Source organism: Gallinula chloropus (genome assembly GCF_964237585.1).
Source record: "Gallinula chloropus genome assembly, chromosome: 8".
In the NCBI taxonomy this organism is placed as follows: domain Eukaryota; kingdom Metazoa; phylum Chordata; class Aves; order Gruiformes; family Rallidae; genus Gallinula; species Gallinula chloropus.
Window position 1 is genome coordinate 9,897,852 of NC_140093.1, and position 23,088 is coordinate 9,920,939.

The 23,088-nt window shown below is 37.4% G+C and overlaps 1 protein-coding gene across 2 annotated transcripts in view; it reads left to right on the forward strand.

Moving 5' to 3' along the window:
• The window catches only part of ACAP2 (ArfGAP with coiled-coil, ankyrin repeat and PH domains 2), a gene marked incomplete at its 5' end in the record, with an annotated part of 60,577 nt that overhangs the window by 23,157 nt on the left and 14,332 nt on the right, over positions 1 to 23,088 (forward strand). Inside the window, 9 exons of one of the 2 annotated variants that reach the window (XM_084267356.1) lie at positions 527 to 585; positions 1,071 to 1,254; positions 3,417 to 3,461; positions 4,419 to 4,514; positions 8,600 to 8,674; positions 15,159 to 15,271; positions 18,517 to 18,537; positions 21,642 to 21,693; positions 22,878 to 22,978. In XM_084267356.1, the coding sequence (XP_084123482.1) occupies positions 527 to 585; positions 1,071 to 1,254; positions 3,417 to 3,461; positions 4,419 to 4,514; positions 8,600 to 8,674; positions 15,159 to 15,271; positions 18,517 to 18,537; positions 21,642 to 21,693; positions 22,878 to 22,978 (746 nt within the window). The remainder of the gene's footprint in view (positions 1 to 526; positions 586 to 1,070; positions 1,255 to 3,416; positions 3,462 to 4,418; positions 4,515 to 8,599; positions 8,675 to 15,158; positions 15,272 to 18,516; positions 18,538 to 21,641; positions 21,694 to 22,877; positions 22,979 to 23,088) is intronic. The other variant, XM_084267357.1, reaches the window with a different exon arrangement.

Genomic DNA, 23,088 nt, shown 5'->3' on the forward strand with positions numbered 1-23,088 from the left:
TCATTACTCATGTATGTTTCCATCCTCAATTTCAGTCTGTAGCTTGTTTGTTTTTCTCCAGAAGTTAAGGGCATGTTCTTTTTACAGTTTCATGTTTTTAGTTATTGGTTACATTGTGGAAGTTTTTTAGGAATGAAAAAAAGTAGTTACTTAACATTCAAAGCTGCTTCTTCAAGGTTGTTTGTACAGTAATATTCTTGACTGTTGAATAGTCATAATAAATATGATCTATGAAAGTGGGCATGTCTTACATACTCAGGAAGAGAGAATAAGATTGCAGGAGCTCTTGTCTCTCTTTATAACCACAGTTTTTAAGAAAAGACCAGCACACAGTGTTGGGTTTTTGTTATTGTCCTTGTTTTATTATTTATACCAAAACCACTTTGAAGAGGTTTATGTTTGGTATTGGAGACACCTTTGTTTAATAATCATTCTCATCTAAGTCTACAGAATAACTGTATGCATGTCTAAAATGAAAAATTATGAATACCCCTAAGCTTTTGACCTACATAATCTTTTCTTTCAGATCCTGTTTGACCAAACACAAAGGTCAATTAAAGCACAACTTCAGACATTTGTTAAAGAGTAAGTTACCTTGGACTTGTGATGGGAATGTTACAGATAAAATAGAAATTAGAAACATCTGATTTGAGTGGGTTGGTGTTACATCTTTCCTGAAAATTGCCAGCCATAAATTGAGATGTGTGCATTAAAGCTGGTTAAAAATCACCCCAAATCAGAGACTTTAGATCCAGATGTGGAAACTATAAATAGTATGAATTACTGATTTTACTTACATTGTCTAAGCTTAGGGGGAAAAGTGCTTACTAAAGCTTTTTCCCAGTAAGTATGAGATGCACTTATTTACATTTCAGTTATGTCCTTTCCTCAGGAGAGAGAGGGTAGCTTCTATCCTACTTTGTATGATTTCCATTTGATCCAAGCACTTACTGAAGAACGTGAAAACAAGGAAACTAGTTACAGCAGTCACCAGCATGGTCTGTCTTGTGCTTAAACACTTTCTTCATGGTTTGGAATTAATTTGTTGCCCGTCTTTCCTTTTTCCTTAGAGATATTAGGAAATTTAAAGATGCAAAGAAACAGTTTGAAAAAGTTAGCGAAGAAAAGGAGAATGCTCTAGTAAAAAATGCCCAAGTTCAGAGAAATAAGCAGCATGAAGTAGAGGAAGCAACCAATATTTTGACTGCAACACGGAAATGTTTTCGACACATAGCTCTGGATTATGTTCTTCAGGTAAGTGCACCAATGGAAGTTATCTTTCAGATCCATCTGTTAAATACACTTAGAGCTCTGTCCTTTAGAAGGTCTTACTGTAAACTTCTCAGAGGCTGTGGAGATTCAGTGAAAAAGGACTAACTGCAAGTAGTCTCTATTTTTTTTTAAATTAAGTCTGAGAATTCTTATTGCTTAATGCTCTGACATTCAGTGCTGTTGCTGTAATGACAGTTTAATTTTCACCTTCAGCATTAGTTTTTCAAAAAGAGTATTTGCCTGATACTTGCCTAATTGTATTTTATGAGTTTGCTTTGCTGCAGCCCTTCATAAATTTGAAGTTAAAAACTGTAACCTAGCCTGGGAAATGTGTATTGTCTGAACAATTCTGATATAAGATGTTGGCTACTGTTGTAGTTCCAGCTGTTTACTTTGGTTTTTGTTCAGCAAATCCTGTATGTTGAGAAGCCTTGGAGTTTGCTGGTGTGCTGTGAGGGAAATCAAGAGCATAACTACTCTTCTGCTCTTTAGTGTGCACGTCCTGTAGAGTGCTGAGAGGTGTTCTTTGTCCTGCTGCTTGGAATCCTGTGAAATAATAATTTTTCTAGTGATACTTACAGTTCATCTGGTTCATAGCTACCCACAACTGCAGCAAAACGGGATTATTGCACCTTGGATAGTGTGAAGGGTTGGAGGCTCCTAAAGGGATCTCATGAACCCTTTAAAATGATGGTTTTATGTTAGATGTTGTCATCTTGATTTGTGACAGTCCATTATTTAGTTAACTGTCCTTTAAATTTGCATGTATCACCTGTGAAGTGGAATAGATCTGAACAACCCAAGCATGTGCACAGAGATGGTAGTCAGTGGTCAACCCTGAATTGCATTGAATGCTGAGGACAAAGTTTGTTTTCGTGTTTAAAGTCATGTGAATTATGTACCACTTGATTATTTGGTGGAGGCCAGTTCCTTGTATGTGCACTGAACTGCAGATTGTTTGTCTCCTGGAATTCATATGTTCAGAGTGTGAGCAGCTCCTGTGATAAAGATGCATTTAAAGTAACAGGGAAAAAATTCATCATCTCTTAATTAATGCAGACAGAAAAATAATTCAGCTTTAGGAATTCTTTCTACTTGGGTGACTCTTTTCTTCTGGAAACAGTGGCCTAACAACTATGGTCTCTTTGTAGCTATATTGGCTTTAAATGGTTTCAAAGCCTATGCTTCCCTTTTCTTTTTTTCCTCCTTGGAAGTTGAGGGTTTGTTCTATATAAACAAATCTTAATTATTTTTGCTGCAAAAGGTTTTCCAAAATACTGACTGTTCAAGTATAGAAGTGCAATCTGGTTTTGATCATAGCTTCAGTAAGTTTGGTTTGTTGGGGTTTTCTGTTTGTTTTTTTTCCTGGAATTTTAAACTGACGGGGTGTTGAATTACAAAACCATGCATGTTTCTGCTAAATGGGGCTTTGAAAGTAAAATCTGTGGTTCTTGATGACAACCTTAAAGAATAGCAGACAAAGAATGGAGGAGCTAAGTGAATGTGAAGAATCAGGTTGGGGGGTGTTGTATATATACTGTGAAATTCTTTAAGATCTAGGGCAACACCACTGGTTGGTGACTTCAGCTTGTTTAGATGTGCACCTATCTAGGAACAGCTACTTGGTGAAGCTAGTGTGCTCTTGCTTGTCTCAGAGCCTGGGACTATATCCCACTTTTGGGACACTTTGCACTATGTCAACCCAAGGGGAAAACCAAACACGCCCCTGTCGTTTCTTTCCCATAGCAGGGGTTTGAGGGCAGCTTTAAAAAGTTGGTGGGCTGGGTTAGGTCACACTGTTAAAGTGAGTATTTGAAATGTGTGAAGTTCACATTTTCCTTGCTTGAAAGGTATATTGTATTACTTCTTGCTTGCACACGATGCCTTGTGTTTTCCCTTTAAATATAAGAAAGTTGAGACTCTGACTGTGAAAGTCTAGCTTTGCAAGCCTTTGCTGCACCATTTCAACATGATGACGAAACTAGCATGCATCTTCTTTTAAAAGAAGTGCTTTGAAAAGTTGTATATTGAGTTATGTTCTTCTGACTTTTTAAAGCTTTAGATTATTTGGAAGCATTTTGAAGTTTACTTCTCTGGGGAAAATGTGCAAGTAGAATAAAATAAGTTCTTGTCTTTTTTTCTAGATCAACGTTCTGCAGTCTAAAAGGAGAGCAGAAATCCTAAAATCGGTAAGATATACTTTATAGAAAATATTGAAATAAATATGCAGTAAAGAAATGTGACTGGAGAAGATTATATTGAAAATATTGTCTCTTTACTCATCAAAACATTGCCAGTACATTTGGTGCCATGGGCTGTCTGTTTGGCCTGTACTGTAACTGCACAATCCTTTTGGTTCAGATTTGAACACTTCAAGATTTTCATTGCTGTTGACTCTTTAGGATTGTGTTCCATGGTTTAAAATTGAACTTTGTCTGCCAAGACGTCTGCTATATGCATTTCTAAACAATAAGTACTACTTATAATCTAAGATGGATTCAGCTCTTTCTACAAAAATGGTGGTATTAATGTAAATAGCATATTGTAGCAAATATGCAATATGCTTTACCATGGTATCTACTCATATACAACTATAATTGCATGCTAGTTTTCTTCCAATTATCTTCCCTTTTCTGCTTCATATTAACTCTGTAAAAACCTTTCTTAGGTAGAGACTGAGAAATTAAATGGTGCTTTTCTTTCCGTGGTTTAAAGTTGCATTCCCATAATTTTCTTCATTCCTTTAAATTGTGAAAGCTTTAGTTGGGACACAGTTGTAGAGCTGCTTGCCATTCAGTCTGCATCTTCCCAATTTGCTTCCTTTTCTAAGGCTGGGAAGTCTTAGCTGTGTTCATAAAGGTTATGGCTCTGGATCATTAGTAAATACATTCCGTAGCCCCTCTGTAATTTACCTGCCCTAGTTAAACAGAAGATAACAAAACCTTCAGGTGACATGAACTAGTACTTTTCTGCCCTTAAGTAGATTTTTGTTGTTGTTGTTAATGAGAATAATCTCATTAATTAACTTCTGAGATTTTTGGTTTGGGTCTCTGCTGCTTTTACCTTGCAGGTTTGCTCATGTGGATTAGTTATGTGATATCTGATAAATAATTATCCTTCTTAATTTATACTTTTTTTCCTTCTAGATGTTATCCTTTATGTATGCCCATCTGGCTTTTTTCCATCAAGGCTATGATCTATTTAGTGAACTTGGGCCCTACATGAATGATCTTGGTGCACAGGTAACAAGTTGCTTAAATTTATAACTATACATTGGAATGGCTGAAAAATATATATATGTATCTCCTAGATATATTCTGAAAGGGAACTGTAGTGTGATAAAGACAAAGCATGAAAATACACTTTAAGTGGTTCGAATGAAAACAAACTAAAAGTTGTCTGTTTGCTGCAATTAATGCTACCTTTAGGATTTACATAATACAGTACAACCATGTACTGCCATTTGTGGTATTCTAGGCTATTCAGGATACAGAATTTTTTTTCTAAAAAATTTATATACGACCCATTCTATAAATACACTTAACAATAAAAAGTAGCTTTTTCTTCTACTTGTGTATGTTGTTTACAGTATGAATTACGCAGTGTGCCAGAAATAAAATTGATCTTAGTCCCTTAGGACATAGAAGTTTAATAAACAGTGCAAATCTGGGTTCATACTTGCCCAGTTCTGTCGTTTAAGAAAACACAAGTGCAACTTCTGGGCTTTCAGTGAGGGACTCATGAAAGGGTTAGATGTACCACTGCCAACTGCACATGGGAGACATTGAAAATGATGATTCAAAATAGATTAAGAACATACAATATTCAATGGAAGATCTGTCTTTGGTACAGAAAGATGACTCAGGAGTGTCTTGACTTGTTTTCTGTGCAAGTTGAATGAGGCTGGAAAAACATGTAAAGCATTCCTTTTTTTTTTTTATTTTATTTAAAAAATTTTTTCCCCTCTAAGGACTTGCAACAGCTGCACTGGTGCAGAACCCTCTATTGCCACTTCCCAACCTGATGTACGAAACAAAGCCAACCTAAATTTCAAATGACTATCCAGATACAAGAGCAAACAAATGACCCAAACATTGTTTGCATTCATCTCAAGTAGATGTGTCATTGGTTGTCTAAGAAATGCATTGTTCTGAGCTGGTTATTCCTGCCACAGCGCTGTCGTCATCTGTGCCCCTCAACCTGCTTCTGTGTCTGGGTAATGAAGCAGATTGGGAACTGTAGAAAAAATAGTCCAACAGTCAAATGTCTAAATAGTTGTTTTTCTGCTAGACTAGTCCCTGGTCTGGTTATTGTGGGTCTTAATTACTTTTACAAACACACATCAGGGAGGTGTGTACTTTGTGTGTGTGTACACACCATGCATGTGGTGATCAAGTGATGGAGCTGAGAAGAGAAACAAGCTGCTTGGGCTGCCACTGCCATCAAGAAGGGAAGTGACCATACAGCTACAGCCCTCTGTATTTGTTGTAATAGCAGCACTTGAGAGGTTCAGGTGCACGGGACTCTGTCCTTAGTTGTGCCTTTTATTCTTTCATGTCCTCCTATTTTGAGTTGTAACTGTTGAACTGTGTAGAATGTGTGTCCTGTACCTCTGTAGAAGAAGGGATCAGGAAAAGAGACAAAAACTATAGGGAAAGGAGACAAAACCTATGGAGTTGGTAGTGGTTTGTGCTACCAGTTAGGAGTTAATGTTTCCATTTCACTGAGATTGTTTGAGCAAGGAACACAAGGCTATTTTTGAATGGCTGGTCATCCTTTTGCTTGATCTGGTAAGGATCATTGTGTAACACTCATTTTGTTGCTGGTATCATAGCAACCAAAGGACTTAAATTTAGAAAATATGAAGCTGAGAATGTTGAAAATATATTGCAATGAGAGCAAAGATAGACTGGACCCTGAAGGTGTACAACTTGCTGAACTATTCTTTTGTGGCAGACCCTGGCATTTCAGCAATGAATATTTTCCATGACGAACACACACGTGTAAATAGCTGATGAAAGTTTAACAACTAATGGCTTTGCAGTTTGTATCGGTTGAGGCTTCTGGCTTTAACAGGTCAGAGAGGGGGGAGATAGGTTGTGACACCACAAGATAGGGTTTTGCTAGATTTTTTTTTAACTATTGGCAGATTCTTTCTTTTTACATTCCCAGGTAAATTTTGTGTATGATCTTAATTGCATTATTTAGCAGAACATGAGGTATTAAAACTTAAATTATCTTAAATGCTATAGTTATCATTTTTAATTCTTTTGTTTTGCGTTTTCAGAATAACTGCTTTGCATGACAGAATAGGATTGAGGAGTTTTGCTTTATTTTAGGTCAGGGTAGGATTTCTTGTGAGTCAGATAATTGTAGGGGAATCTTTAATGACACACAAGTGTAATACAAGCTTTTGCATGGAAATTATGGTATTTGGCACTTCTCATGTGAAATGTGGTATTAGTTTAAAAAGAACCTACTTGAATTTTCATTCCAAGGTGACTATTTAAAAAGCTGAATATTTTAGTCTTAGTTGTCTACAGAATACCACTTATGGTGCTAAATGTTTATAAGATACCAGTAAAAGCAGGATTTTTAAAAACACTTTTTTGAAGGCTTGCCAGTAGTGGTATAATGACTGGGATTTTTATAATTGTGTGATTGGCCACAGCTCTTAGTGGTTTTATGCTGTTGGAGTAAGATAGTTGATGTGTTGCACACCTAAGTGAAAAGAAGAGATGCTGATTGGAGCTTGGAAACCGGAATGATGCCATGCTCTCCTGATAGTTAAAAGTAAATGATGGAATGAGCTGCTGTTAAGGGCTTTGTTCTGGCACTTTTGCTGTGGTAGAGGGATCCTCAAACACTTGTATTTAAGATAAATTAGAGCTAGTTGCCCTAATCTGAACAGTGGCTGCCTTCTGTTTCATCTAGCAGGGTAGGAGAAGGAGTTCCTTGGGGACCATGTGTGGATTCCTGCATCTGAGGTTTTAGCAAGAAACTTGATTCTTAAAAAGTCTTGAATAGCCCTAGGGCCAGTTCACATGTTTATCATGGGACAGTTTGTTTCCCAGGGTTCTGGGTATGGAACAGTCTGAGCACAGTGGCAGCCCAGTAGCTGTTGTAGAGGCTCTTCTGTCATTTTTAAGTCATATTGCTACATAAATATGTCTGGATGCTTCAGTCTGTAACCTGTTCATGGTCCCAAATACCTATAAGGTGTGAAAGGGCTGGTAAAGCTTTTTGGGCCAGAGAAGAAGCCAGGGAGAGGAGAGTTAAGACAAGTAGCAGAGTACACAGTTGGACTGGGATGTCCCAAGTGCCGGGTGGCTCCTTAATTGTTAGGGGCTGTGTAGTACAGGGGCGTTAGGGACAGTTACTGTCTCTTTATCCCATTGCTTCGGGCAGATGAAATGCAATGCTAGGGAAAATGACCAAAGTTGGCAGGGGTTCTCACTTGTGGTTATGAGAGTGGGTGGGGACAGCCTATTTGTGTGAGAATTAGACATTTTCTTAGTCATGCTGTGCCCTCTGCCACGTGACTGACTTCAGCTGGAAAACTGGTGTTGCACACAGTGCAACAAACCCAACCAACAACAACAAAACCCCAAAAAACCCAGCTGACTATCTTACAGGATATCTTAAATTCCCTGCTTTTTTTTTTCCCATTCTGGTTTTAAAAGGAAAAGGTGTATATAGTAGTGCTATAGACTTGCTTGCAGCAAGTTTTTGGTAGCATCTTTTCTCTCACAGACTTTGTAAGAACTCCAACTTAAATCCTCTCTGTTGTGACAGTCCCTCTTTGCAAAACCCTGTGTTATTTCCGAGACTAGAAAGAGCTGCTAGTGACCTGATCAAAGCTATCAATACAAAAGCCTGGTGAAGGCAGTTCTCTCCCTCCCTTTTACAGAGAGGAGATCTGCTCCTTCTAGCTTTTGCTGCTCCTGCCAGTGCTGCTGCATAGGCCAGTCAGCCAGCAGGAGCAGCTAAAGCATGAGTCATTCTCTTCGGAGCCTGAGCACCAATGCGGTATAGAGTCGCATATGCTTGGCACCATGCTGTTCTTTGAAACATCTCTTCTAAGGCTTAGGAGAAACATACACCTTTCGTAGAGGTTAATTCAGGCTGGTAGTGCAGTGCTTTACACAAGGCTTCAGTGGTTATCCAAGGTAAACACTTTATGACCAGAGGAGTAATTAACTATGCAAATAAAACGAGACATGCGGTGTCTAGACATAATGTGTTCTTTTTTTGTCAGCATTATGAAACCTATTGAGGCAAATTTCTCTTTGTATCTAAAGATCCAATTTTCTGTTTCTCTTTTCAGCTGGATCAGTTGGCTGTAGATGCTGCAAAGGAGAAGAGAGATATGGAGCAAAAGCACTCCACTATTCAACAAAAGGTACTTGAGAGAATGTAAAAGGCAGACTGCACACCCATCTTTGTATCTCTGGCATCTCTCCCCAGCAGAGCACCTCTGCATCTGAACTGTGAGGAATGGTATCTTAGTGCAGAGACAGAGACTTACGCATCATTAAGCGTAGGGTTGGATTGAAAATACTCATTTTGTATTACACAACAGAATATTATGTTCAATTTTGACTGAAACCGAAATAGAACAGAATTTATTTGAATGCTGGGACTCTATTTAAACACTTTGTTGTGATTATATCTTGGATTCAGTATGGTTGTAAAAGTTGCTATCTGTCCCTCCTGTGTATCTGCAGAAGTATATACACTGCACAGTCATGTGTATCACTTTCTGGACTGTGCCAAATATGAGTGCAGCACTTAGAGGTATAATGTGGCTGCTGCTCTTGCATATGAAGAGCAAAAGTACATTTTTGTAAAGGCTGTCTAATGTATGGTGCTCAAGCTTACCAAAATTACATTAGATTGCTGTTTTGGGAAGATTGACATGTACAATAATTCTTCTTGCTTGTTGAGAAAAACGCAGATAACTCATTTTGCAGAGAGAATCACTCCTGATGTTTGGACATTTCAGGAGCTCTACATCAGTATTCGTTTTGCCTAATGCTAGAAGTTAAATATATCTACTCAAGTCTCTGTTAGTGAGCTAATACTGCAGGTACTTTTGGAAGGGATTAGATACCAGTTTAAACATAATGCAATGTTTCTTACTCTTATTCAAATACGTTCTTGGTCTCTTTGGGTGGCATAAATAAAGAGATCAAATGTAAATGAAATCTGAGTAAATAAATTCAGGAATGATATAATGTTAAGATTATAATGTAGGTAGCCTTAGTAGCAGTCAATATTCATATTGATGGAAAAGGTAACATTTTTGGTTGCTGGTAAGTGTTTTTGTCACTTCATGCCATCATTCCGGCAGGAGTTGGCAGGCAGCATTGGGGTTTCTGTAACTCTGAAACTGAGCAGATAATTTGATGAGGTTTAGGGCAGTGCTGATGTTTGGAGGCAGACAGGAGATAACTGCAGTCAAAGAAGAAGAAAGAGGGGAAAATGGGAAAGAGATGAAATTTAAGAATCAACATTGGTGTTCAAATTTTAATTTGTTGGGGCTTGTAGGCCTAGCTTTAGGAGTGGGCAGTAGTTGATGATTTTAGAGAACAGCAGTGCTTGGTGATGGATGTAAATTACGGGCAATTATCTTTTAATTTGCCATAGCAATAATAACTAGTCACTGTGAATTGCGGTCATTGCTGTTGCCAGTGGTGTTTACAGTCTGTTTTTTCTTCAAATGCTGCTTAAGGCTGCTTTACAGGTAAACTATTTCTAATAGTATCAGCAGTTATTGACACTTTTAAGCTTTTTTTGAAACTTTTGTAAGCTGTATATGTGTGTAATATAAATATTCTTGGTTTCTAGTACAAATGGCAATAATAATGAAACTATTTATATGTAGCTCCTTATTTTAATTGAATGACAATCTTACCCTGTCTCTAAAATATGATCAGGGCAATAAGATTGTATTGAATGTTGTCCTCTGGAGTTCTGTGTTTTTTGAGCTGTATATGTTGTCTCCTGCCCTTATCAGTGAAGTCACTGATGCGTTTTTGTGATGATACTTCCTACATTAATGCGTCTGGGCTTTGGAGGACATGATTTATTGGAGATTTCTCTTATAGCTTGTCAAATAACTTACCTGGTTTTTCATGTTGTGTGTTTGTTGGGGAAATTTTGTCTCCTTCTCCTTGTTGTTCCCAACTTTCCCACCAATTTTGCTTCCAGCTCATTAGGATTTCAGAATCTTGAACTGGCTTAGACCTTGGATCTTGTTCTTTATATCAGTATTTGTCATCTGGTCACCCTGACCAGGATTGCAACCTTGTTGTCTGTTATAGAATCATAGCTGGTCATGTTGCTTTCCACTGGGCTGCCTCTTAGGCATATGTTTCCAAATCTTCCAGTGCCAAATCCTTCCATGTTTTATAACTACTGAAACATCTGCTTCTTGTGTTGACTATTCCATGAGGTATATATGTATTTAATATACTGAAGTTTTAATCTAATGCTTCAGAAAGATGCCTTTTCTTCATTGTGTGGATAAAGAACCTTTTCTGAAATGTATAGGTAAGTGCACATGTGCACACACCTGCCCGCCCACTACCTGTGTTTGCATATATGTGTATATGCATGCAGAATAATTGCACTACTTAAATAACTCATCTCACTTTTGTTTCTAATCATCATCTGAATTAATTAGGCTGTTGTCTGAGAGGCTAATACAAAAGTCATGGAAGGGCTTGGTCACCACTCTAGTTTGACCTCTTTAAGAATTCTGACATCTGATCATTTGGGATTTAATTTTTGTTCTGTTTACTCAGCAAATATGCAGGAAGCAATGTATATTGTTTTCTTACTGTGAGAGGTTATCTTCCCCATAGTAATCTGAAGCAAAGCATATTATGAAATAATCTAGAAATGTCATGAGCATACTGGGAACATTTTTTGTAGAGAAAGGCTAATATCAAAAGAGTGGTGTCACAGTGTCAGTATCATTTAGAGACTTAAACTCTTGCTTTCTGAGCAGTTTGCAGCCCATTGCTGTAGGAATATGTTGAATTAAGAAATAATCTAAAAATCAGTTGGACCTGTGAATAGCATTATGGATATTTGGTTTTGTGACAGAGCTAATATTTTGTTCTAAAATGTGGGAAATGATACAAGCAAAATAATTGCATTGAACTTCAAATAGTTTTTGTTGTATCCAAATCCTTTTTTTCACAAAAAAAAATAATCTGCATCCAAAGAACTGCTCAGGAAACAGCTGGAGTGAGAATGATTTGAAAATTTTTAACATCTTGAGGAAACAAGCTGATAGGAAACCCAATGCTACCACAGCCATAAACCAGGGCTGCTGTTGAGAAGTATCACAAACTAATTCCTGTCTCAAGAGACAGAGATGTGCCAGTGTTTCAGGTGACTTGTATGCTCAGTGACCGTCTCGCTTTCTTTCACTCTGCTTTGGACTGTAAACCTTGTTACTTGTGTCTGTTGTTGTAAGCCCTTCCTCAAGGGACCTCAATTTAGGCATGAGAAACATATCTTCTGCTGGTGGGATGGGAATGGAATCAACTTCCTAAACGAGAGGGTTGCACAATTAGTGTCATCTCATCCAGTATATGCTGAAGTAAGCGTTCAGATTAGTGATTTCTTTGGTTCTTAGGCTGTTCCATTTACTGCCTTTTAAAAATCTCAAAAATTCTGCATCTCTGTGAATGCATGTTCCCTGGTAAAATACTGAAACTCACACTCCCTGAGATTTACTGGCCGAATGGCTTGAATACCTTTCATGACCTTTCAATCTTCATACTGAAAGCAAAGGGAAAGCTCTGCTGCTGAAAAGTAAGGAGGCTTCTGCTCTGGTAACAAGAAAATTCTATGTAGAGAAAGAAAACATGCAAGCCAGTTCACTGAAGTGAATCCAGTATGTGTGCTAAATTAATAGGCTTCTATGAAATTACATTCAATGAATGCTGTCAAGATTAGTAAGTGTTCTGTCACCCACCAGCTTAGTGTTAATTGTGGAAATGGAAGATGTTTTTCCATTGCCAGCTGGTTTGCTATCCCTCATGGACGCTTAAAGAAAAAAGGAGAGGGGAAAAATAAGGCATGAAAGCACTCTGTACTCTTCTATAACCCACTTCTACGTGTTTCTCTTCCAGTAGTTGGCCATACTTGAAACATCTGTATCAGAATAGAAACCACAGATGTTCCTTCCTTCAGATCCAAATGAAATGTGCAACACAGCACTTGAGTGTAACCTTTATAATACTGCCTTAATTTTTTTAGTTGTGATTAGGTCTAAAGCACATTTAATCTGTCACTTAGTGAGTAAATAAATGATGCTTAAAATTCAGTCTTTATCAGCTGCTTAAGGAATACAAAAGTCTGAATTGTATAAAGACACTGGGTCTGTTAACATGTGATTCTCTTACACAGGACACTGGAAAGATAAGGATGTATTTCTCTCCACCCCCTGATTATTTTTTGTGATTCACTAAACTTTTCCGTGAGCCAAGATAAAAATAAACTGTAATGTGACTGCTTTTCTCCTATTCTTTAATTATAAAACAACAGAGACTATAAGATCAGGCACGCCTTAGCTAGTTGCTTTTCCTTTTCTACTTTTAAATGAAGTGTGGGTGGTGGTGGTTGGTGGTGTTGGTGGTTTTTCGTTTCTTTGTTCATCTTTTCTGACAACTTTATCAGTGAAGGTGTATGAATAAAGCATATAGAAGCTTTATCCCCTCCACCAGCACCCAGTTTGTTGTCTGCTACGTACAGTTAGGTAAATATTAAGCATTTGTCTGTCTTTATCTGTTCTACAGAGGTGGAATCCACCAGGGAAGCCATTAAAAATTCTGCTAAAAGCTCAATATTTGAGACCATTTGGACTGGGGGTGTAGTGTGGTAAATTTTCCAAAGGAGTTCTCCTGTCATGCTCGTGTATGTCTTCACAGCATAAGTCTAGGTTCATTGGAAAAGACAGTTGGTTTTTCTGCAGCAGTTCTCCAAACCTGGAGGAAAATGTGATCGCGTGGTACTTTGGTCAGAAAAGACTGAGGGAGCTGTATGTTGCCTTTTGCTAGACAAGGAGTTGCAGTCGTCACTGAGGCAGGAAGATGCAAATATTTAGCAGGTTTCATTATGTTTGGGAGCTGGTAAGTTAGAGTAATTTATCAGGGTTTTGGGGAGGGAGGGAATATGACATCAGCATGTCTAAATCTGTTCTTATAAGGGGGTTCTTTTGAGGGTATAAGAATATTACAGGACTTCTAGCCCTTCAAGTTGGGAAATACTAAGTGAAAGTTCTACTGTGATACTTGGCTGTGTGGTTACATGAAGTCTTTAATGTTCAAATTTTCTGATCTAGAAAACAGGCAGGAAAAAAAAAAAGCAGGATTCCTCTACCAGTGAATTATCAGAACTCTGGCTTTGACACTCCAAATGTAGTTCAACTTTTCAGATTGGTAATACCTGAAAATGCTGTAATTTGATAGGATTTGCTGCTTTACTGGCCTGGGAGTGTAAAGGGCTCATTTGATGTTTGTAACCACTTCATTGTCTTGTTTAATTAACCTTAAATTGGACCAAACCATCTGCATGTAGAAGAGTGAACAATCGTGTAGGTGAAGAGCTGTGTACAGGCTGGAATGCCACACAGGGCTAATGGTGTTGCTTTTGAAACTGGCTTACTATATTTAGCTGCTTTTTTCCTATAAATAGACAAATTCATAAGGAGCAAAGTACAAAGCAGGGATGTACAGGCTTACTTCTCACACAAAAGTGATGTTTGCAGTTCACAAAAAGTACCTGCTGAAGGTATAGGACAGTGACATTATGAAATGTCTGCCACCTTCAGTATTTAAGCCATTTGGGGTTTTTCTTGTTCTGAAACTTAATTTTTAGTGATGTGTCTCTTCTGCCCCAGTTAAGGGGAAGAAGCTGTATGTTGCCAGTCTAGTTATATATTTTACTAACAGTGAAATTAAATCATAGCATGTATATTATTTTGGTCACTGGACATAGCTTATGATAAATGATGTCATTCCATGTGCTGTTTTTCATGCATGCCCAGTACTTCTTAGCTTCCCACTCACTGAATTACCTGAGCTCTGTAGCTCCCTGGGGAGAGTCTGTGCTGTTTCAGGTTGCATATGAGAGCAAATGGCCACATGTATTACTACTTAGTCCACCCCATGTTGTCTGGCAATGTGAAGCAGTTAGCTTTACAAATTTTACAAAGGTTGTTATTAACTCTTATTACCTGTTATTAGATTAAAACCTATATTCGTTTATCCTGCTTCTAGCTTCATACTCTTGTCAAAGCTGATGAAGGAGAAAATTGCTGCTAGGTTGTTGTTGTCATTGCCAGCATGTTGACTGTTTTAATTTAGTGATAACTGATAGCATCATCTTTGGTTAGCTCTTCTAAATTCTGACCTGTCCCACTTGTCAAGATGACAGATCTCAAAAAAACCTGCTAAAGCACGACTGGCTCTATACAGTTTTCTGCAACTGCTTTTTGGTTTTGACTCTGAACTCCAATTGCCCCTTTTCATCTACCTTACACTTGTCTGTCTTTGGAATATATTTAAGACCATTTGAGCAGTCACTTGAAGCATCAGATGCTCTGTCAGTAGCATTTGTCCTCTACTTGGTCGTAGAGGGCACTAGCACCTGAGCAAGAAGTGCCCCTTGTGTGCAGGTAAAGTAAAAATCTTCAGCATTCTGGTCTCCTAAAAATACTTATTTAAGAGTGTTAGGGACTGGGAGTCATGGCATGACTAGTAAATGTTGCAAGCAAAACATTATTCCTAATTACATTAATGCTGCCCATACTTGAAGAGTCAGTTGAAACTGCAGTGTCTCTTTCTTGTCTTGTTCCTCTGTACTAGGATTATTCCAGTGATGATACTAAGCTGGAGTACAATGTGGATGCAGCCAATGGTATTGTTATGGAAGGTTATCTATTTAAGCGAGCCAGCAATGCCTTCAAGACTTGGAACAGGTAATTATTCAGAACCCCTGTTTACTAGCTTATTTAAGATATGTTAAGCTAAATTCTGGTCTGACTTACAACCTGTGCAAATCACAGAGTCCACAGTTTTGACAGAACACTTGGATGACTGTTAATTAACATAGAGGTGACACTTCAAGGCAGTTTTTCCTTATTTCTGTCCTAGTTGTTTGCAAGCCTTTTTCTAAGCATGTATCTTAAAGCCTGGAGAAGTCCTGTGTATGGAAAGCTTGCTTTTTGTGTGCAGTCCATCTCTCTGTGCACTTTAGCCTTGCTTTGGGGTTGAAACAGAGCAATCCTTATGATTGCTTACAATAATCTGTGTAAAAGTATACCCTGGAAAAACATGCTAGAGGACAAAAGAAAATGGAAGTTGTATAGCAGTTGGAAGCAGAGAAGCACGTGAAAAACTCAAGGACTCCAGTTATTTTTCCTGAAATTGTTACCCTTTACAATTCCTTTCCTGTGCTACTTCTTAGTGGTTTTGATGGTTCTGATGGGAAATCAAAATATGTAGTTGGTCCTGTATCTTTAACAATGTGTGTTTGACTACTGGTTTAAATATTTTTCTCACTTAACAGGATTTCTTTTGCATTTCCAAGGATGTACACTTTTTAAAAGGAAATATTGTATATGTACATTAGTGTAAATCTGAGAAAAATCTGAGAAAAATCTGCAGTAGCAGGGCAGGAGATGGTCCTGTGTTGGACTCTCAAGCAGCTGAAATGGTCCTCTTTGTAAGATCTTTTGCAGCATGGACTTCAGACTCATGATAAGTGACTTGAGACAAAACCATCTCCTTCTCTGGATGGTTCTTTGGACAGCATAAAGGCCTTGCTGTGTAGGGGTGGCAGAAGGGAGCAGGACAGGAGTGTTGGAAAGCAGCAAATGCTCCTCTTCCATGTGGCCTTGTTCCTGTTAGTACAGTACATGTACCTTACTTAAAGTGGTGTAGGAGTAAGAATCAGTTAAAACTAACTTCTGTGTCTTGGAAATTTAAATGGACGCAAAATAAATGTGGGGAGGTAATAATTAAATGAAGATGCACAATGATATTCTTTAGGTTAAGGTACAGGTTTGAACATACATAATACAACCATATCCAGACAATTACCTGTTTAAGAGAGCCAAGGTAAACAGCTTGACTCAGAGCTACCTACTTGTACTATTTAATTTATATTTGATATATAATTTACACTTTAGTTTTTCTTCTATTTGTCACAAGTATTCAGTAAAGCTAAAACTTTAATGTGCTTTAATTTTAGATTCTTGATTATTTACCTCACTGTGATAGGTTAGTCGTATCCTTCAGAATTAGGGAACAGCATTGGGTGTGCTGGAACACATCCAGGCAGGGTTTGAATGTCTCCAGAGAAGGAGACTCCCCAGCCTCTCTAGGCAGTCTGTTCTGGTGCTCCGTCACCCTCACAGTGAAAAAGTTTCTTCTTATATTCACATGGAACTTCCTCTGCTCCAGCTTGCACCTGTATGTGTGAGACCTTAATGAAGACAACTTTTAGATTTGAATCTAGCTCAATTGTTCATGCTTTAATAAGAACAGAGAAGTATTTTTACTGTAGTTTTCATCTCTGCCTACATTTTGTAGTGGCTTGCTATGTTGTAGGGACTGAAGTGGCCATTGCCACTTTCCACTACCTGTTTCCACTGATGGAATGCCTGCCTTATGTAGTATTGCAGCTTCAGGGAGACAATGGTGATTAAAGTTTACCCTATATTAGATAAGAGTGTGTATTTCCAGTCACTAGGTAGAGTACAAGAACAGACTGTGTCATTGCACTAAATTATTTTGTGCATTAAAATGTACAATGAAATAGCAAAGGGGGAAGCATTTAGAGAATTATATGACGGAATTCATTTAAAATTAAGTCAGAGACCCCAAAACAGACAAGATACTTTTACTGTTATTAAGACAGGTAGCTTGCTGCTTCATTATACACCCATCTTTGGGGGAGGTGGGTGGAAAATCCAGCAACCAAAACAAAACTAAAAGAATTTGCCTAGAAAGTAATACCGGAATTTTTTGATGTTCTTAACCAGGGGCAATGGCACTGATGTTCCTTGCTGGCTGTGGATTGCACTGGCAGTTCTTGTATGCCTTTTAGATGGTAGCTTCTCTTTTCCTTCTGTTGATGTCAGTTGGTATTTTGCTGGTTCTTGTCCCCCTGAAGTGCTCCTTTATGACTGAATTAAAGGCATCAAAAATCATTGCAGGTACCACTCAGCATATACTGGGCAACATTAAAAACATCAAAGGAAATTGTGCAATGGATTTGGTCTGGTTTGGTATACATGAGCATGATTCTAACTAGCAAATTAGATAATTGTGGTGCTTCTGCACTCAAATCTTGGTCAGTGAATCTATGGACACTGTAGTGGATTATCCTGGGAAATGTCTGGTGCTGAGGAAAGGGGGCAAAGGAATCAAACCCATATAATGCAGCCCAAGGGGGAAAATCTGTTCTAATGAATAAAAGCTGCTTTTTTCCAATCCAGAATAATTTCTTACTAAGATCATGTAGTTTCTTCCTGGAACAGCTGGCAGCCTGTGTGTAATTCTCCAAAGACTTAAGTTATTTGGGCTTTTGCATTAAGTTTCCTGTTCTTGGGGTAGTTCTGCATGACACTGTCTTGAGAAACAAATAGTGTTTGAGCAGATTACCAAGTAAGAACTATATGCAATTCAATGTTGCTGTGTTTTGAAAGAGCTGGAGATACTAGAGTCATCTTTTTTTTTTTGTCATTGTGACTAAATATTAATAATCACATAATACACTGTAGGGAAATAAAAATTGTATCTTTATCCTGGAAAGTTTTACAGTAACATGTATGGAGACCTAATTTTTTTTAATGTCTGTTTGTAAATGATACATCTTATTATACACATTCTTTCTTTAAGGCATCAGGAACTGAAATCTAGGGCATTTTTTATTATTGTGGAGCAGTAGGTGGAAAGCTGTTTTGGTTCCTAAAAAGGCCAGTGGAAAAGAAGTCTGTGTCATGTGCCTGAATAAATACATGTAGGGTGAAAAGCCCTTATCCAGCACTGCTACGTGCAGAGCTGGTTTTAGGGTGGATGCGTTAAATGTTTTCCTTTTTAATTCTGCTGTATTTTCAGATCATGCTAATTCTTTGCTTATTTTGCTCATTTTGCATTTTTCATTCCTTTTCCTCCTCTCCCTTATGTTTTAATCCTCCCCCATTTTTTCACATGACAGGAAAAAGCCAGATCACATCAGGTACCAAACAGCTTCTTTTATACCTTCCCAATGTTTCTTTGGCACGCAAAAAGCTCTTCATTAACCCTGCATTTAATTTTGATTACTTGCAATGGATGTATAAGCGGCTCAGTCTAAGAAAATAACAGAAGGATTCTGCCTGGGATGCCAGTATACTTGATGCTCAACACCTTTCAAAGAATTAGAACGATTGAGCTAGTTTTAGCTAAAAAGGAGTTAAAGTTTCTGAACTCAAACATCTGAGCGTACGAGATCAGTGTTTTGACTTTCTCCAACTGAAGTTGGTGAGATTTTTCTCCAACTGCATTGGAAATAGAGACATAATTTTTAAATGTTGTGCATTCTTAATCATTGTTTTATTTGTGTGCTGACAGCAACTAGTGAAGAAACCCATTTACTTTTAAAAATTGAGCATGATTCAATTTTTATACAAAACTCAATTGAAATTTGGTATTGTTACTTCTCTTGGTTCTTAGAAATTGGAAATCTTTTTTCAGTTTTGTATTGTTTCCTATTTAACAATATTTTTTTGAGTTGTGTAGGTATCAGTGATGGAAAAAATTTTGTTTCTAAACCCAAACAGCTATATTCAAGCACTACCCAGTGAAGCAGTGAAAAATAACTTTAAGATTCACCCATGCTTCTCTTCTATTTTTGACAGTGACACGTTTAAAGAAACTTGGATAACACTTGATACTTTACTCATGTTACCTCAAGGTTTATGAACAGCAATTCTTAGAACAGGATAGATATGGAATTTCCTGTGATAGCACCCTCAGTTTGTGTATTGTACCTCAGTTTCCTGGCTGTGATTGTTCTAGACCCCCAAAAGTCTGTTTTCTACAGGAATGATTTATTGATGATACTTCATTAATTTGAAATAATTAGTAAAGTTTTTGGCCTGAATATAAAACTGCTGCGGTGCTGTCATTAGAAGAGGCTGCTGCTTTTATTTTATTTTGTTTTCCTCAAGCATAGCTTGAAGTCTATTGGCTTTATTTTCTGCTGTCCTCGACTTCAAAAGTTTGATCTACAAGTTATAGTGCACCCTAAACGGTTGATCTTGTTCAGTGCAAGTTGCCTTAAAAATATCAAAAGCCCCACGCTTCTCATCTGGACTGGAAAGTTCTCTAAGCTTTCCTCTTCTAGAAGAAAAAAATAAAACTCAACAACTTCTGGACTGGGCTTTAAAGGTGACACAGACGTGTTTCACAACTTGTGTGCTCCGTCTGATCAGATTGGAGCTTATTTACTTCAGTGACTTCACAAAATACTTAGCTGCAGAGCATATGAAGCATTCCATTAATGAAGTTGGTGGCACTTCCTAAGGCCATTATTAGGGATTTGCTCCATTGCATGTTATCTTGGGGCAAGGCTGGATATTTTTTCCTTTATCACTTAGGCACTGCTTTTCATGTTTTTCTATTTGGTGTCATGTTAAAAAACAAACACAAAAAAATCATTAAAAAGCCTGAGTTTATTTTCCTTTTCTAGTCTGCTTTTTTTGTTGAGTTACCTGTTTAAATATTAGCTATGACCTGCCTTATGGTTATATTTGAGGCTTAGTTACTGCATCTGTGGGTGTGTTACACAGGCAGTAAAGGTGATGCCTTTGAAATAGCAGTGACCAAACTACTGCTTTTAATAAATTGGAAAATTAGTTAACTTTTTGCATTATTCTATTCAATTATCTTCACCCCAAAAGATGAGGGGTGGAAATCCAGTATTAAAATAAGATCCTGTTGTTGCTTTTAAAATTAAACATACCTGCACAACATTTGAAAAGCTTAACTGTAAAAAGGTAGAATCTCATCTGTCTACTAAGTACTAACTTTTCTAACAAATACTACATTTTTCTGACTTGAATCTAACTTTTTTGTGTATTATCTTAATTTTCCTTAATATCTGTGTGCTTCTTTTCACGAATGCCTTGTGGTGGTTGAATAAATATATGGAGCCCTCTTCTTAACTAATTGTAGTAAACTGTAGCCTAAAATTCCACAGCCTGTGGTGCATAATAAGATAGGTTGCAATACACTGTTCTGGATCCTGCTACACTTCAAATGAATTGGCAGTGTAGAAAAGATGTGATGTGTGGTGTAAGTGGGGTGCTTGAGATAACTGAGGAGTTGTGATATGATAAACACAGGTTCACCTAAGCCTGAGCAAAATAAAAAAGTGGAAATTTCATTGCACTACTGAATTCTTTTTTCTAACATTCCCTTCATTTTTGTCAGGTCAAAACCAGTGATGGTTGGTTAGCTTTTATTTTGTGCCCAAAGGCTAGAAAGAGATGGTTGTATTTGCTGGTTTTCTAACTTTCAGTACTTTGGTAGAACACAGTTGTTAGATCTGAGTCACACAATTTTTTTTTCCAAAATACAAATCATCTTTCCATTCCCTATTACTAGTATCCTACCTGAACTATGAGTTTGAGGAAGAATACAGTTCAGAGGATTTACCTTTCAGATTTGATAGGGTGCTTCATTAAATCTTTCATTTGGTATTTTCCTACAAAGCTGAGGCATCAGCTAGGCTCCTGCTTAAAAGGTTTTCCTTGCTTTTGCTTTATTTTTGTATGCAACTTTTTTATTTCAGCACCTAAAAATTTAAGAAATGCCAAGTATGTCAACGCATTAAACCTACATGGGACAGCAACACTAGTATTTTTAGTGCAGTAGTAAGTTATGAGTTCTACTCTCAAAAATATTTAACGAGTGAGCAGTTTACATAGTTCAAGTATTTTTGTTATTCAAACTATTGCAATTTATGCTATCCATCAATTTTGTGAAATTGTGGCTTGCTGCTAAAATACAGAAGTAAATGTTCTTTGATGTGGAAATATTTTATGTGACAGCCTAACTAATGTCATAACATGAATGTGTTCAGGACTGAAATTATTTGACCCTTGCTTTCTTTTCTGTTTTGTCTCTGCTTTCCCTTTTTTCATTATTCTCATGAAATACTTGCCAAAACTGACTGCAGCATTACTTCTGTGAATTCTTTAGTGCAGTCTCTCTGTAGACTGCACGTTAGCACATTTGAGTCAAATAAGCACTGTAAAGTCAGTTATGTATTCTCTGGGTGTCTCTCTCTTTGAATAGGCGCTGGTTCTCAATACAAAATAACCAACTTGTGTACCAGAAGAAATTTAAGGTAGGTATCAAAAACCACCTGGGGAGAGCCTGTGCTGTGGGTGATGGCTTTCCAGATTGATCAGGGCAAGGAGGAACAGTGCTGACGCTGGCATCCCCTGTAGTCTTGAACAACCTATGGCATGTTCTAAACTGGTTTCTCTGTGTGTAGAATGAGACCAATTACTACACAGAGAGATTCTGAGATGCCTGCACAGGGATTTGTAAGCACAACTTGATTGCTGTGCATTTTGTTACTTTGCTGAAGAAAAGATTTATGAAGATCCTTAAAGTTGTTGGTCCCAAAAGGAATCTTGCATACTTACTGGCAGCAAAATAGTCCATGCTCATTCTTTGAGCTGTTTTGTTTAACTCATATGGGACTTGCTCCCTCCAGTTACTTACTGGGTTCACATACCCAGTAAAAGACATGAAAGCATTTGATAGGAAATATTCAGGGATGCTGTGAACATGTGAACATACTGGAAGGGTTAAGTGGTTCAGCAGTCGCTATCTGTCTTTTTGCTGCTGGGAAAGTACAGTTGTTCATTATAGCATGGGGGTGGGGGGAACAGAAGAGCTTATGACAACTCATTTCTCTTCAGTGTTAAGAGACCAGGTTCAGAATTTGTTCCTTGTTATGTGATGCAGCTACATCAAGGGTCTTCATTTTTGTGGTTGGAAAGGAAACACAGCTGAGTTTGAGCACCTTTTGAGTTGGGCATTTTTGTGTTTAAATTCCAGTTATGCTTTTACATGTTTTAAACCACACTTTTAAAATGCTGATAGCAAGAACAGAATTCTTATGAATTCAATCAAAGTTTCAATACCACTGCATCCAGCATCTAGATTTTGTACTTGGCATTTATAGTAAAGTATTTGTGAGTTAATTGTCTCTCTTAGAAAATATCTTTGAACTCCTTTAAATACTGTTGTTTAAATTCAAGGTGTTGACTATTTAGTAGATTGGATTGTAGGTTAAAAAGATTTCTCCAAAGTTTCTGTTACATTTTCATTAAATAGATAAAATTTAATGTTGTTACATTTCCTGCAAAGTGGCTTTGATTCCACCTACTTAAAATTTTATTTTTAGAGGGAAAATTTGTGTAAACCAGCAAATAGAATGAAATTATACATTACAATTGCTAATACTCCCCAATTATTTATTTCCTTGATGTGAACTTTTTGTCAATTTTCTCCTCTTAGGATAACCCCACAGTAGTTGTAGAAGACTTGCGGCTTTGCACAGTTAAACACTGTGAAGACATAGAAAGACGTTTCTGCTTTGAGGTGGTTTCTCCAACAAAGTAAGAAGTTACAGGGCATATTTATTTAAAAATAAATCTGTTGCATTCAGTTGTCTTGAACTGTAAGATTAACATTTCTCTTGGGATAGATCAAAACAGGAAGAGTAACT